Genomic DNA, 17645 nt, shown 5'->3' on the forward strand with positions numbered 1-17645 from the left:
AAGCGAAGAAGCGATGTACTTCTTTGCATAAAATACGCCTATTTTTTGACACTGTACCGCATTTTTACACAGCAAAATCATGCTTATAAAATCCTTTTTGTATTTTCTGACACTTGAAATAATATAGTGAACTATTTCCCCTTAATTTTCTTTTCCTTCACTGCTTGCTTGTATATTTGGGCAATAATTTTTTTTTGTGCTGTTGCATTGGTGATTTCTTTTTTCAATATATTGTTGTCGTCTTCAATTGCTGGACAACAACTAACAGTAAACTGTAGTTGTCTAATGAATAAATAACAATAATTTCTTTACCAGTCCTACTACTTTGTTATTCAAGAACAATAAATTAGAATAATAGTAGTAGAATAATAGCAATCTTCGTCTGTTTGTATGTCTGAATTTGTCTGTTTGAAAGTGCTTGTGTCTCTCTCACACTCTGTGCCTCTGTGTCTGGGTGGGTGCTTGCTTGTCCCAGTGTCTGACTTTGTCTGTTTGTACGTCTTAATCTTTGTGTTGGTACGTTTTTTGGTTTCTCTCACTCTCTATGCTTGGGAGTCAGGGCTAGTATTTGCTCGTCCTAGTGTCTGTATTTATCTGTTTGTAAGTCTGAATCTTTGTTTGTATGTCTCTTTGTCTCTCTCACTCTTTGTGCCTGTGTGACTTGGAAGATGTTTGCTTGTCGCAGTGCTTTCTGTTTGTATGGCTGAATCTGTGCGTTTGAATATGTTTTTGTCTCTTTTACTCTCTATGCCAGTGCATGTAGGCGGGTGTATGCATGTCCCAGTGTCTGTGTTTATTTGTTTTTAAGTCATAATCTTTGTGTTTGTTAGTGTTTTTGTCTCTCTCACTCTCCGTGTCTGTGTGTCTGGGCGGGATTTTTCTTGTCCCGGTGTCTACTTTTGTCTGTTTTATATTTGAATCTATATTTTTGTAGGTGTTTTCGTTTCTCTTACTGTGCCTGTGTGTCAGAGCAGATGTTTACTTGTCCAAGTGTCTCTCTATGTCTGTTGGTATGTCTGAATCTATGTGTTTGTATGTGTTTTTGTCTCTCTCACTCTCTGTGCTTTTGGGTCTGGGCTGTTGTTTGGTTGTCACAGTGTCTGTCTTTGTCTCTTTGTATGTCTGAATCTGTTTATTTTTATGCGTTTCTGTCTCTCTCACTCTCTGTACCTGTGTGTCTGGGCGGGTATTTGCTTGTCTCAGTGTCTGTCTTCGTCAGTTTGTATGTTTAGATCTGTGTGTTTGTATCTTTTTTATTTCTCTCTCACTCTCTGTGCCTCTGTGTCTGGGTGTTTGCTCGTCCCGGTGTCTGTCTTTGTTTGCTTATATATCTGAATCTGTATATTTGTATGTTTTTCGTTTCTTTCACTCTCTGTATCTGTGTGTCTGAGTGGATGATTGCTTGTCCCAGTGTCTGTCTTTGTCAGTTTGTATGTCTAAATCTGTGTGTTTGTATCTTTTTTTCTCCCTCACTGTCTCTGCCTCTGTGTCTGGGTGTTTGCTTATCCCGGTGTCTGTCTTTGTATGTTTGCATCTCTGCATCTGTGTGTTTGCGTGTGTGTTTGTCTCTCTCGCTATTTGTGCCTGTGTGACTAGGTGGGTGTTTGCTTGTCCCGGTGTCTGTCTTTGTCTGTTTGCATGTCTGAATCTGTGTTTGTGTGGGGTTTTTTCTCTTACTCTCTGTGTCTGGGCGGATGTTTTCTTGTCCCTTTTTCTATCTTTGTTTGTTTGTATATCTGAATCTGTATGCTTATATAAATTTTGTCTTTATCACTCTCTGTGCATGTGTGTCTGCGTGGGTGTTTGCTTGTAATAGTGTCTGTCTTTTTCTGTTGGCAGATTGAATCTATCTGTTTGTATGTGTTTTTGTCCCTCTCACTCTTTGTGCATGTGCGTGAGGGCGTACTTTTGCTTGTCCCAGTGTCTATCTTTGTTTGTTTGTTTTTCTGAATATGTGTGTTGGTATGTTTTTTGTCTCTCTCACTATCTGCGCCTGTATGTTTGAGTGGGTGTTTGCTTGTCATAGTAACTGTCAATGTCTGTTTCTATGTCTGAATCTGTGTGTTTGTGGGTGTTTTTGTCTCTCTCACTCACTTTGCCTGTGTTTTGGCGGTTGTTTGCATGTCCCAGTATCTGTCTTTGTTTGTTTGTATGTCTGAATCTGTGTTTTTGTATGTTTTTGTGTCTCTTTCACTATCTGTGCATGTGAGTCTGAGTGGATGATTGCTTGTAATAGTGCCTGTCTTTGTCAGTTTGTAAGTCTGAATCTGTCTGTTTGTACATGTTTTTGTCTCTCTCACTCTCTGTGCATGTGCGCGTGTGTGGTCGTTTGCTTGTCCCAGTTTCTATCTTTGTTGCTTGTATGTCTGAATCTGTGTGTTTATTTTTTTGTCTCTCTCACTATCTGCGGTTGCGTCTCTAAATGGGTGTTTGCTTGTCATATTGTCTGTTATTATCTGTTTCTATATCTGAAACTGTGTATTTGTATGTTTTTTTACTCTCTCAATCTCCGTGCCTACATATCTGGGGCAGGTGTTTGCTAGTCCCAGTGCCAGTCTTTGTTTGTTTTTGTGTCTACATCTGTGTGTTCGTAAGTGCTTTTGTCTCTCTCACCCTCTGTGCCTCTGTGTCAAGGCGTATGTTTGCTTGTCCCAGTTTCTCATTTTGTCTATTTTTACGTTTTAATCTTTGTGTTGGTAGGTGTTTTAGTTGCACTCACTCTCTGTGCCTCTGAGCCTGGGTCGGTATTTACTTGTCCTAATGTCTGTTTTTATCTGTTTTTGTGTGTCTCTGAATCTGTGTGTTTGGATGCGTCTTTGTCTCTCTCACTCTTTGTGAATCTGTGACTGGGCTGGTGTGTGCTTGTCCAAGTGTTTGTCTTTGTCTATTTGTATTTCTGAATCTTTGAGTTTATATGTGTCTTTGTCTCTCTTATTCTCTAGGCCCGTGTGTTTGGGTGGGTGTTTATATGTCCCATTGTCTCTCTTTGCTTGTATGTCTGAGTCCGTGTTTTTGCGTGCTTTTTTGTTTCTCTCACTCTCTGTGCATGTCTCTCTGAGTGGGTTTTACTTGTAAAAGTGTCTGTCTTTGTCTGTTTGTATGTCTGAATCTTTGTGTTTATTTTTTTTTTCTCTCTCACTACCTGTGCCTGCATGTCTGAATGGGTTTTTGCTTGTCATAGTGTCTGTTATTTTCTGTTTCTATATCTGAATCTGTGTGTTTTTATGTGTTTTTGTCTCTCTCAATCTCTGTCCCAGGATATCTGTGGCAGGTGTTTATTAGTTCCAGTGTCAGTCTTTGTCTGTTTTTGTGTCTGAATCTGTGTGTTTGTGAGTGCTTTTGTCTCTCTAGCCCTCTGTGCCTCTTTGTCTAGGCGGATGTTTGCTTGTTCCAGTGTTTCATTTTGTCTATTTACGCGTATTAATCTTTGTGTTGGTAGCTATTTTAGTTGCAATCACTCTCTATGCCTGTGAGCCAGGGTCGGTATTTGCTTGTCTTAGTGTCTGTTTTTGTCTGTGTTTGTGTCTGAATCTGTGTGTCTGTGTCTCTCTCACAAAGAGAGTGAGAGAGACAAAAGTACATACAAATACAGATTTAGACATACAAATAGACGAAGAGAGACACTAGGACAAGCAAACACCCGCCCCGGCACATAGGCAGAGATATTGAGAGAGATAAAAACACACAAATTCAGATTTACCATCAGGCAAAGACAGATACTGTGACAAGCGAAAATCTACCCAGACGCACAGGCAAAGAGAGTGAGAGAGACAAAAAAGCACACAAACACACAGATTAAGACATACAAATAGACAAAGCCATGAGAGGAACAAAAAACTTACAAACACACATATTCAGAAATACAAATAGATAAAGACATCCATTAGGACAAGCAAACACTGGCCCTGACACAAAAAGACAGAGAGTGAAAGAGACGAAACACTGACAAACGCAATGATTTAGACATACAAATAGACAAAGACAGACACTGAGACAAGCAAACGCCCGCCAAGAAACAAAGTCACAGAGAGTGAGGGAGACAAAATCACACACAAACACATAGACTCAGACAAAAAAATAGACACATACAAACACTAGGGTAAGCAAACAGCCGCCAAGACACACAGGCACGGAGAGTGAGAGAGAAAAACACTTACGAACTCACTGATTAAGACATACAAACAGGTAAAGACAGACACTGGGACAGCAGTCATGCAACTAGACCAACAGGCAGAGAGAGTGAGCGAGACTAAAACCTACAAATACACAGATTCAGACACATTAACATATAAAGATAGGCACAGACAGTCAGAAGCACAGACTTGATGGTAGAGAGACAAAAACACACGCAAACACAGACAGTCAAACAAATAAACACAAAGACAGACATAGAGACAGGCCAGCACAGATTAGGACACACAGGCAGACACAGAGACAGCCAAACACACAGTCGGACAGACAAGCATGGTAAAAGAGAGACAAGAAACCACAAACCTACAGACTCAGACACACAAACAGACATGAACAGATACAAAGACAGACAAACAAACACAGTGAGACACACAGGCACAGCAAGTGGGAGAGAGAGAGAGAGAGAGATCGAGACAAAACACACAAAAACACATAGGAGTTAGATACTCAAAGACACAATGGGAAACAAGGAGATATACAATCACAAAGGCAGACACACAGGTACAGCGGCAGAGAGACATAACACACACAAATACAGACACACAGGCACAAAATACAATTACAAACACACAGAGTAAGACACACAGGCACATAGAGACAAAAACCCAAACAAACATACACAAACACACACAAACGCACGATGAGAGAGACAAAGAGACAAAGAAACACACAGAGTCCGACAAACAAGCACACAAGGACTGAAACACAGACATTCAAACAGACAGCCAGACACAAAGGCTTAGTTAGAGAGATACAAAAACACACATAAACACACAGAGTCAAACACACAAGAACACAAAGACAGACTTCGAAACAGGAAAACAAACAGCGACAAACACAGGCACGGTGAGATAGAGAAATAAAAACACGCACCAACATAGAGAGTCAAACACACAAAAACACAAAGAATGACACAGAGAAAGGGAAACACGCAGTCAGACAAATAGGCATGGTAACAGAGAGACAGTAACACACTCAAACCTACAGAGTCAGAGAACACACACAAACACACAGTCGGACACAAAAACACACATTGACAAACACAGAGACAGAAAAATGCAAAGTCAGACACACAGGCATAGTTAGAAAAATACAAAAACGCACAGTCAGACACACGAAGAAGCAAAGATAAACACCCAGATAGAATCACACACGCAAACACAGAGTAAGACACAAAGGCACATAGAGAGACAAAAACACAGACACAAACACACAGAGTCAGACAATCGAGCACACAAAGACAGACAAAGACACAGAAACACACACAAGCACACAGAATCAGACACACAGGCACATAGAGAGAGAGAAAAAAACACAAAAACACGCAGAGTAAGATAAACGAACACACAAAGACAAGCACAAAGTACATTGTCCCTGTATCTGTCTTTGTGTGTTTTTGTGTGTTTGTGTGTCTAACTGTGCGTTTGCGTGTGTTTTTGTCTCTCTCTCTCTCTCTCTCACCATGTATGTGTGTCTGACTGTATGTGTCTGTATGCATTTTTTCACTGTGTTTGTGTGTTTTTTATGTCTCTCTCACCGTGCCTGTGTGTTCGTCTGTCTCTGTGTTTTTCTTTGTGTGTTTGTGTGTCTGACTGTGCGTTTGCGTGTGTTTTTGTCTCTCTCTCTCTCTCACCATGTCTGTGTGTCTGACTGTATGTGTCTGTATGCATTTTGTCACTGTGTTTGTCTTTGTGTGTTCGTTTGTCTGACTCTGTGTGTTTTACTGTGTTTATTTTTGTCTTTTTCCTTTGTGCTTATTTCTAACTATGTATGTTTGTTTGCGTTTTTGTCTCTCTGACAATGCCTGTGTATCTGAGTTTGTGTTTGCCTGTATATGTGTCTTTCTTTGTGTTTTTCTGCATTTGACGCTTTGTGTTTGTGTTTGTTTTTGTTTCTCTCCTTCTCTCTTACCAAGCCTCTGAGTTTGATTGTGTGTTTGTCTGTCTCTGTGTCTGTCTTTTTGTGCTTGTTTGGTTGTCTTTGTGGGTTTTTGTCTTTCTATCGCCGTGCCTATGTGTCTGATCGTCTGCTTATCTGTCTCTGTTTGTGATTTTGTGTGTTTGTGATCTGACACTGTGTTTTTGCGTTTGTGCTTTTCGGATCTCACCGTGCGTTTGTGCGTGTGTGTTTGCGTGTCACTGTGTCTATGTGTGTGAATGTGTGTGTAAATGCATGTTTATGTGTCGGTCTTTGTTTGTTTGTGTATCTTAATATGTGTGTTTTTGTCGCTTTCTCTACGTGCCTATGTGTCTGACCGTGTTTGCCTGTCTCTGTGTCCGTCTTTATGTTTTTTTGTGTAACTGTGTATGTTTGAATGTGTCTTTGGCTCTCACTGGGCGTTTGTGTGCGTGTGCGTATGTGTTTGTTTGTGACTCTGTGTGTTTGTGTGTGTTTTTGTCTCTCTATCTCAATTTGTCTGTGAGCGTGAATTTGTGTGTGAATGCTTGTCTCTGTGTCTGTTTTTGTTAGTATGTGTCTCTGAATCTCTCAGTTTGTGTTTTTGTCACTCTGTCACCGCGCCTTTGTGTCTGACTGTGTGTTTGCCTGTCTGTTTGCCTGACTCTGTCTGTTTGTGAATGTTTTTGTATCTATCATCGTGTCTGTGTGGCTGACTGTGTGTTTGTCTGTCGCTGTGTTTGTCCTTGTATATCTGTGTGTCTGACTCTTTGTGTTTCTATATGTGTTTCTCTCCCTCACCATGCCTTTGTGTTTGAGCGTGTGTGTTTACTTGTCTTTGTGTCTGTCTTTATGTTTTTGTGTGTCTGACTCTGTGTGTTTGTGTATAGGTTTCTCTCTCTCTCTCTCTCTCTCTCTCTCTCTCTCTCTCTCTCTCTCTCTCTCTCTGCTTGTGTCTTTTTGTGTGAATGCGAGTTTGCATGTTTGTGTCTGTCTTTGTGTGCTTGTGTGTCAATATCTGTGAGTTTGTGTGTGTTTTTGTCTCTTTTTCACCGTGTCTGTAATTCCAAATGTGTGTTTGCTCGGGTTAGTGTCTGCCTTTATGTGTTTGTTTATTTGATTCTGTGTTTTGTGTGTGCTTTTATCTCCCTCTCATCATGCATGTGTGTCTGACTGTGTTTCCCTGTCTGTGTGTATTTATGTGTCTGAGTGTGTGTTTTCCTGCTCCTGTGTCTGTCTTCGTGTGTTTGTATGAGTGAATCTGCACACTTTTGTGTGCTTTTACCTTTCTCTCACCGTACCTGTGTATCTGGATGTGTTTTACCTATTAGGAACTGGGACTGAGTGGGTATAGTGGGAACTGGAGTTACTTGAACAGGAGGTGGAAGCCGGCGGAATTGGGACTGAAACCAGGGTCTGTGGATCTGCGGGGATTTTCTTTAAGTTTAAATGATCAATTCTTGTGTAAACGTTTATTTTTGTAGGAAAGTGCCTGGAAATGCTGTAGGCGTTATAATGCGCACCAGAGTGTGCCACAAGCCAGCCATTGAGTGTCATAGACTGGGAATTGCCTTGCACTCTTACGCTTTAACGATGAAACGGCATGTTCCCAGTGTTCAAAGAAAAATATCTATCGGGATGATTAAACGTCGAAAAAGGCTAAATTGAAAATCACCGGTACCAGAGGTTGCCACCAGACGGGCATGCTGGTGTGGGTCGCCACAAATGTTCAGAAGAAACATAATTGGGAATTTTCCTTTAAGTTTAAACGATCAACTCTTGTGTAAACACTGTTTTTGCAGGAAAATACCTGAACTCTCTAGGCACGATTATGCGTGCCAGTATGTGCCGTAAGCCAGTTATTGAGAGCCATTGAGCGTCATAGACTGGGAATTGTCTTGAGTCATCAAGTTCTAAAAATGAAATGGTATGTTCCCATTCATGTTCCATGAAATATCAATAAGGATACTCCAACAACAGAAAAAGTTCAATTGATGATGACAGTAATGATAGGGTTCCACCGGATGAACATATTGTGCCATGCTGGCGTCAATTACCACGAGAAATCAGAATAAAAGCTATTGGGAATTTTGTTTTAAATTTAAACGATTAATTCCAGTATAAACGGTTATTTTTGTATGAAAATGCCAAAAAATGCTGTAGGTGTGATAATGCACGCCAGAGGGTGCCACGAGCCAGACATTCAGTGTCATAGACTGGGAACCACCTTGGATGATTATCTTCTAACAATGAAATGGCATGTTCTCACTGTTCAAATAAAAAATATTCCATCAGGATACTCAAGCATCAGAAAAACGCTCATGTGATGATGACTGGTATCAGAGGGTGCCATCAATTGGGCACATTGTGCCAAGCTGTTTTCAATTGGCAGTAGTCACCAGAAAAAACACTATTAGGACTTTTCCGTTAAGTTTAAATGATCGATTCTAGTGTGAACGGTTATTTTTGTGGGAAAATGCTATAGAATTGATGCAGCATGCCAGAGGTTGCCACGAGCCAGCCTTGGCGTGTCAAAGGCTGGGAGTTGCCTTGGACTATCACAATATAATCATGACATGGTATGTTCCTGGTGTTCAAAGAAAATGTCCTTAGGGATATTCAAACGTATTATAACGTTCAAATGATGATGAAGGGTACCAGATCGGGCCACAAGGCGACAATACCCACGTATGTGTCGTTATTACATAACACCCGCGTGTGTGCCATCCTCAGTTACAATCGGTAGTTCCCCACGGACCCTGAGACTTAAGAAAAGACGTGAAAGTACATCATCCTCCAAAATCTAATAAGTCACGCGAGATTTTGTCATCCTCAAAGTAGAGTAAAAATTTCATATTAAGTAACGTACATTCCCTATTACGCAACATAAAACTCCCTACTACGTAACAAGCAACTCCCTATTACATAAAAAGCAGCTTCCTATTACATAAAAATCAAAGATAAACATTCCCTATTGTGTAACAAACAGGTGTGCTATATCATTATATAATTAACAGGTGTGCTATAACATTAAGTAACAAACAGGTGTATCACGTATGCCTAATAACGTCATGGAGGGCTAGTAACTCCAATAGTATACCCCCTATCTGTACGCTCAAAGTACTGCCCCCCTAACTACTAATGCGTGGAGAAATTCTTCATGCGAAGAGAAGTTTACGTTAAATTGCTTAAAGGCAAAAACTGGTAAGTGCAAAAAAAAGAAATGCACATATTTTGAAAAGACATAAAAACAATTGAAAACCCTTAAAAAAGAAAACCAAAAACTTGAAGCTTAGTAGAATCGTTGTTAGAAATAGAACTTGTTTCAATAATCAAATATCGTGTAAAAGACTGTAGTATGAAAAGACGTTAAATTGCGCAAAGAGCAAAAAACTGGCTATATGTATACACAATGTCCTTTCCAGACATAAACAAAGAATGGAAAAATGTTTCACAAAAATTTCAGAGTCGCTAAACCTATCATGTAAACTGTAAAAATATTAACTTCACCTGAGCAGTAATTTTGATATTTTAATTCAAAATAAAAAAATACTTGAAAATTTTAAAATTAGTTTTTTAGATGAGAAAAACAATGATGATTCCTTGAAACCACGTGAACCATCCCAACTTGATAAGACCAAGAGAACACTCCGAAGAAATTCAATTCACAATGGTTGAAAATCAACAACCTGGACAATCAAATGAGATAAGACCCAAAAACGATAATTTACAACTGTTATAAATGATAAATCGTTGGAAGAAAAAGAATCTTTCGTCCCACCACTTGAACAATTAACATATCTACAACCTGAACTATCATGTAAAAATAGATCCATATGGGCAGCTAAAGCAAAGGGCAGTAGTAAATTTTCTGAATTAATAAGTCTAAATTTAAAAAAAAATGGTGTTAGAACATAAGCGACAGCAAAAACCAAAACCTTCCAAAATCGAAAATGATAGTTATGATGGCTGGATTTGGGATTTTTACATATATAAGGGCATCAATATTTTCCATACTTTCATTAAAAACAATGGTTTGGCTTTTGTGTTTTTCATAATGACAAAATCCAAGCCAAGGCAAACTTTAAAGGTCGTTTAAAATGTTTAGGGGTAGAAGGATGAAAAAGAAGCACAGATGAATGTGATTTGAAGACTAGTGAAAGTGAGAATAGCACCAGCTAAATAAAAAGGCATGGACCAAACGGCAGCGAGAATCAAGTTGGAATTGAATATTTACTACCTTATTGGAATTTCATAATCAATATTGAAGTTATAACTTGTGGAGAAACAAAAAATTAGATTAACAAAGCCAAACTGAAACTTCAATTTTTTTCTGAATTATCGGTGAAATCAATATATTTGGTGATGATTCATTAACGATCACAATCGTGACTAACATATAGTGAATATAGGCCATATGTTATACCCAAGGCAATCAGAAATATCACAAAAAGTGGTATTTCAACAATTACTCGTGTATAATAGCATAATAACTTGTCCTCAATAACCAAGCTTATACACAAGCCAGAACCGATCCTTCTCTAGCCCAGTGATATACGTTTCCACCCATCATCAAGTTTAGTGGAATCGTTAGTAATCACAGCGAAACCCAAATAATCATACCACAGAAATGATTTCGCCAGGGTTGGCACTTTACTCAGTACCTAAAGTGCTAAAATTACCCAAATCTGCGTGCTACACAGCAGTTTTCGGTGCTACAGTTAAAAATTTCTGCTCCAGCCTACAGGCATGTCACGGCTTGCGCCGCGACATGCGCATGGTCTGTTTGAGTGTACTTGGATTGCTTATCTTTTGTCTGGTTATTGCAAACTTCGCACCAATCTTCCGAAAAAAAAATTGGCAAAAGGGCGGTCAATGTTATAGGAATTTTACGCCATCTTTCAAAGACAAATACGGTAAAAACACGCACTGCGCTTTTTGTTAATTCTTCTGCCCTTTTTCAGAATCTGCATTATTTCGTCCTAGACAAAAAAGAAAATTGTAACACTAAAGTGTTTCTATTTGGTCATTAAATGTGGCAAGTACTACATTACTATTCATGATGGAATAGTGCTAAAATAGTACATTCGTTCTACAGTTAGCAACCCTTGATTCCACCAAGTATAATCCTGGATTTTCATTTTTCTTGTCTTGTCCTTCTGTAGAAATGGCCAAAAAAGATTTTCCCGTTTTATTAATACACTGTAACTATTCCATAAGCGAGATAAGATTAAAAAAAAAATCCTATAGTATCCTTCCATAGCTCCAAAATACTAGTTATAAGCTAAAAATGTTTGTATATAAATTTATTTGTTTACATAAAATTATTTGGCATCTTAGTCAAATTGGCATCATAGTCAAATTTAATATATGATATTCAAGAAATTTGAATCTACTATTGACATCCAAACCATCCTGATTAATAAAACCAATTTACGTTGAGAACTACGTTTTTTCTACTCAAATGTGATTAATCTTGATAATTTCAACAATATTTGGACTTCTAACACGAATCACAAACTCAATAACAACAAAAATACTTGTTTCAATTCCAGAAAAAAAATATTAGAAATCCATTTTTTTTTACAGTGTTAGACGTATCCTGCCACTTCTCTAATCATTTTCCAAAAATTATTCCACGCCTCTTCTACATTATCAGATTTGTAACCCTCCTTTTCATATCAAAAGCTTCATGGATGGTTCTTTTCAAATTCTCACCTTGAATTCTATCCACGTCATAACTTTCTGGAAAGCTGCTAAACTTCTTAAAATTCATGTTTAAGTGAATTTCTGCAGGATTTTTCGTAGGGGTGTATTTCTAGCCGAACAGAAGCTTTGAGTTAAAAAAGTAATAGTGATTCAAAATTGACTACAAAAAAGAAAAAAACACCCATAGGTAAGTAGGAGAAGGAATTTTTTTCAAAACCCAGCTCATGAAATATTCTGTTCTTAGAAAAAACATCTTTCCTTGTAATGGAAAATTCTTAAAAAAAAGGACTCACTTTTGCTCTCATGTATTCGCTCTCAAATTTTTCTTTTTCGTGACCAATTCCTTCATTCTTCAAGCGACAATTGGCCAACTGAATGGTGTTACTTCTTACAATTTTTTCCAAAGCAGATTTTTCAATATTTAACTCAGCCAAAGCAACCTGCATCTGAGTACGCTCCGAGATCAACAAATTAACATTGCGTTCTACTTTACTTCGTTTAAGCTCTGAAGTTATCATTGAAGTTTTTAACTTTTCATATCTTATCTCTATTGTCTCCAATTCATTCTCCAGCTTCCTCATCGTTTCATGTTTAACCTGGTTTGTCCTCGCTTGGTTTTCAGTCATAACTTGTAAGGAATTTATACTTTTATTAAGATTATCCCGTTCCCTTCTAAGTCCAGAAATTGTTAATCTTTCTTTCATCGCAGCTTTTTTCAGTTCCTCAAGCTCACGCTCAAGAACAACTAACTGCTCGTCCAGACTTAAGCGTTCTTCATCTGCTCTCCCTGAAATAAATCATACTAATACATAATAGGTGTAATAATGTGATACTTTCTAAAGTCTGCAAAGTCAGAATGTTAAATATTATTTTAATCCTGTTAGAATGACGGAAAAAGGCTATTGCTCAGGCTTGCACCATGCTCTACAAAAGAGATAGAAATACGATTTAGAACTGGAAAATTATGCTAGTTCTTATATAGCTATTTTCCCAGTAGTCTCATTCAGTTTCCTTTATGTTCATCTTAAATAGGATTAGTATCTTTGGTACATGTGATAACACGGACAATTTTTCTCTCAATTGCCAGAAATTTAAATTCAGTCTAGCTACAAATGTATATTACCTCGATTTTATTGTCAGTTTAGTTTCAGCCCCCTTGAATGCATAGCAGAAACTTGATTCTGTTAAAACTATGGATGCTGGTAATTATTTATAGGCTATAGGCTATTTGTGTCCCGGTGTCCCAGTCTGTAATTTATCTTTGAGTGTCGCGGTCGTCATTTATATTCCCTGTGTCCGGTCTGTAATTTCTCTTTGAGTGTCCTGGTCGTCATTTATATTCCCTGTGTCCCGGTCGTCATTTGTATCCCGGTGCTTTGTTGATGGTGATTACTAATCGAACATTCCTTGTGTCCCGGTTGCTTTCTATTTGAGTGTCCCCGTCGTCATTTATATTCCCTATGTCCCGGTGTCCCGGTCGTCATTTGTGTCCCGATGTCCCGGTGTGTAATTTCGTCAATCAACAAACATGACGTCAGTCGACACACAAACATGACGTCACTCGACACACAGACACACAGACAACTTATTTTTATGTATATAGATGTCCCGGTGTCCCGGTCGTCATTTGTGTCCCGATGTCCCGGTGCGTAATTTCGTCAATCAACAAACATGACGTCAGTCGACACACAAACATGACGTCACTCGACACACACACACAGACAACTTATTTATATATATATATATACTAGCTGTTGGGGTGGCGCTTCGAACCACCCCCACACCTAGTTGGTGGGGGCGCTTTGCGCCCCCCCAAGCCCCCCCGCCCGCGTAAGTAGTTACGCGCCATATTAGTTACGCGCCATTGTAGTTGTGTCCCTATGTCCCACCTGTGAATATAGATAGATATATATACATATGTTTTTAACTACGTAAAACTTGCAAATATACAACATTCTTTGCTGTCCCATTGTCTGTGCATATAAATATATTGTCAGGTTTACCGATTCTTGGACATGCAACATATAATGGTTCATGGGAAAACGATCCGTATTCAGATCTATACCTCATGATTCTAATTATTGCCCTTGAGCTTTGTTGATGGGGATTGCTAATCGACCATTCCCTGTGTCGCCGTCGTCATTTATATATCCCCCTGTGCCCCCCCCCGCGTCCCTGTTGTAGTTGTGTCCCTGTGTCCCGGTCGTCATTTATATTCCCTGTGTCCCGGTCGTCATTTGTGTCCCGGTGTCCCAGTCTGTGATTTCTCTTTGAGTGTCCCGGGCGTCATTTATATTCCTTGTGTCCCGGTGTCCCGGTCGTTTTTTAAGTTTTGTTTTTCTCCTTTATTTTTCTTTTTTTTCCTTTTTTTTTCTTTTTTAGTTTTTTAGCTTTTTTAGTTATTTTATTAGTTTATGGGTTTTTTTTCTTTTTAGTTTTTTTGTAGTTTTTACCTTTTTTTTTTAGTTTTTTTAGTTTTTTTTTACTTACGTCCTGGTCGTCATTTATACTCCCTGTGTCCCGGTCGTCATTTGTGTCCCTGTGCTTTGTTGATGGTGATTGCTAATCGAACATTCCTTGTTTCCCGGTCGCTTTCTCTATGAGTGTCCCGGTCGTCATTTTTATTCCCTATGTGCCGGTGTCCCGGTCGTCATTTGTGTCCCTGTGCTTTGTTGATGGTGATTGCCAATCGAACATTCCTTGTTTCCCGGTCGCTTTCTCTATGAGTGTCCCGGTCGTCATTTTTATTCCCTATGTGCCGGTGTCCCGGTCGTCATTTGTGTCCCGATGTCCCGGTCTGTAATTTCGTCAGTCGAAAACATGACGTCAGTCGACACACAACACGACGTCACTCGACAGACACACACACATACAGACAACTTATTTTTATATATATATAGATATAATTAGGGGAAAGTGGTTTGGGCAACTTTTTTTCTAAAATTGACTTGACTTGCAACCAGTTACGTATTTCATAGCTTTCCTTATACCAAACTGTAGTATTTACTAAATAGTTTTATGAGTATATTTATGGCTTTTTAACCTTTGCCTTAGCTGATGTAAACTTCTTATGGTTCACTATGCATCATCAGGGGGGAGGGTCTACAATGAGCCATTCTATGGTCCATACTCGGCCACTGAAAGAGGCAAACAAGTATTAATTAGTTCAATGGCTTACAAAGCTGCAGAAAGTGAAGTGCAAAACCAACTATAAAAACCGCCACCTTTCTTGATCTTACCAATACTCAAAAGTTAGGAAAGAGGAAGGTCTTGATACTGTCCCTTTTGCGTGGACTGGGTTTGATATATTCTTCAAAAAATCCTCGCAAGGATAGACTATGGAATCTTCCTTTTCATGCCACTTCCACTTACGTATTCCTGTCCTGTCTAATACGCTTATTTTAGCTGAGTCATGAATCTTTGCTTGAGCAACACCAGGGGAGAAATTCCCCTTCATAGATATGTTTCACATAATCTCTCTCTCTCTCTCTGCAACATTATCAAATACTCCGTCCTCTGCAGGCTGCTTACTTTCTTCCTGTCCTAAGTGAAGAGATGAGTCATCATTCATTGAAAAACTTTTATTGCTCTCCAGATCATATTGCAGTATTTTTTTTCATCACTGCTTGCTGGACTGCTTTTGGCCTTGCTACTTAGCTTCTTTTCCCCATTTTTGCATTTTCCTCAGCTTCAATTTGTTTTTTAACTGAAGTATCAATTAATACTTTTATTGTGCCAAACTTTCTTCTCCTAGTAGATCATTTTCTAGGAACAACCTCTGCAAAAGTTCTGACTTGTTCTGGAGTGTTAATGAAAGAGGAAGGTTGTTCACTGCCAGTGAAACCTATAATAACTGCTTGCAGGCATGCATACTTGGGCAACCCTTGAGGTTTGTCTTTGTCATTTTCATTAGCCACATGATCAGACGACATGCTTGGTCTGTCACTTAAATACAGGACAAAAAATCTTTCTTAGTAAAGACATTAGGGTTGAAATGTCAAATATCAGATTTGGTAAATCCACTCTGGATATTGAAAGGGGTGAACGCACGTGGGAAAGATATACCAACCAATCCTGCTATATTGTAGAGGGTAACCATTTTCCTGGATTGCTTAGTATCCAATTATCCTTCACTCTGCTGTATAGCTCTTAGCTATAGAGAAATAATTTAGTTTTTATTATAGTTTGGCCGACTCGTAGAAACGCAACAAAAGTGAATATAGATCAATTTTCAATGTGTTTTTTAAGTTGTTTTTAGTGCCCTCCCCCTGAGAAAATTGTTTTGTAAGATCCCCCTCCCCCCGAAAAAGAGCCTGGATACGTCCCTGTATGTATATAAGCAAGTATACGGCATATATAATACAAAAACTCTTTACTAGGAAAACACCGTCTCCGCAGGGCTTTTAACGCCTCTCTCTGCTGTTTCAAGGCTTGGGTCTTAGGCACTCGTAGATAAAAGGCTCCAAATTTTAGCCCTGACGAATTTGCCTTTGAATTAGCTCCCTCCACCAACTTCAAATTAAGATCGTTAGCTTCTGGCTCTGACAATGACCGTCTCCTACTACCACGCTAAGTTTTTCTCCCTTTTTGTAAGATATTACTATATATTTTTGGGAGTGTTATAACGTAAATTTTTGTCTTTTATCCTGAAAACAGTTGTGGAAAAATATTCCCACGCAATTGATCCATTTTTTAGGATGCATTGGAAATATACTGTCAGACCGTATACAGATGTTTCAAGCATATAATAATATCACCTTTCTAGCTTTTTTAAACTATTTATTCATGTTATTCGCAAATCCTAACGATGTCCTTGTTGGTTTGTGTGAGTCCTAAACTATTTTTCATTCTTAGTTGATTTGGATTCATCTTAGCTCACATGGCTAAATTTGTGGTGATTATTAAAACTAGTATTTGCGAAGCTAATTAGTATTGATCGCCAGGATCCTTCGGAATCAGAAAAAAAAATAAACACAGTACAAAAATATTCTGCTTTATTGGGATTATATTTCATTTACTAATTCTATCCTCTCAATAATTATATCCCTATTCTATTATTCATTGGAAAACAACAGTTTAAAATGTTGGATCTTTTCTTTAGAGTGTACATTAAACTATAGAGAAAAATCCAACTTTACATTAAATTTTACACCTACGCGTTTTCATCCTTCCCTTCTCTACCAAAATAAGAGATTTTCTATCAGAACGAATCTTTTCACTGCTATTCAATCATAACTTACCACATTCCTTTTTTAACGCTTCCAACTTTGCATGTATGGTCGCTTTTTGCTTCAAAATTTTTGAACTTTCTTTCTGTAGTACGGAAAAATGGGTCTCTAGTTCCTTACTCTGAGACGAAGCTCTGGAATTTTCCTTATCCAAAAGCCGATAGGCCATTTTCAGCTCTTCGTTTTCCAGTGACAAGGATTCAATCCTAAAATTTGGTATTATGAGTAATCCGGTTCGTTGTTGTTTTTTTTTTACGGTTATGAAAAGAACAGTTCTCAGAAGCAATAAAAAAACAAAATTAAAAAAAACAGTCTGCTTGTGTTGGATTCGGCTGAGAGTTTTCTTTCCGGCTTTACTCTTACGAAAAAAACTTTCATGAATATTTCCCAGATAGATATATCCATCTCTTTTTTTTGGCTAAAGAAAAAGGGACTTGAACTATGAAATTTTGTGTTTCATAGTCAAATTTAATTTTGAGAATCAATTATGGGCTCATGAAAAAAAAATACTGAATCAAAATAGTCGGAGGACAGACGGCACAGTATTTGATAATAAGGAAATGAGCCTTAGAACCTGCTGGATGACAGGCATAAAAAAGAAAAAAGGCCTTAGTGTTTACC

The 17645-nt window shown here is 38.4% G+C and overlaps 1 protein-coding gene across 2 annotated transcripts in view; it reads right to left on the reverse strand.

Moving 5' to 3' along the window:
- Positions 1 to 17645, reverse strand: part of LOC136027307 (cilia- and flagella-associated protein 58-like) — a 102041-nt gene that overhangs the window by 53516 nt on the left and 30880 nt on the right. For both annotated transcript variants that reach the window (XM_065704420.1, XM_065704419.1), the window contains exons 6-7: positions 17037 to 17230; positions 12090 to 12583 (exon numbers count right to left, since the gene is read on the reverse strand). In XM_065704420.1, coding sequence (XP_065560492.1) covers positions 12090 to 12583; positions 17037 to 17230 — 688 coding nt within the window. The remainder of the gene's footprint in view (positions 1 to 12089; positions 12584 to 17036; positions 17231 to 17645) is intronic.

The sequence above is a fragment of the Artemia franciscana genome, chromosome 5 (assembly GCF_032884065.1).
Source record: "Artemia franciscana chromosome 5, ASM3288406v1, whole genome shotgun sequence".
NCBI lineage: Eukaryota > Metazoa > Arthropoda > Branchiopoda > Anostraca > Artemiidae > Artemia > Artemia franciscana.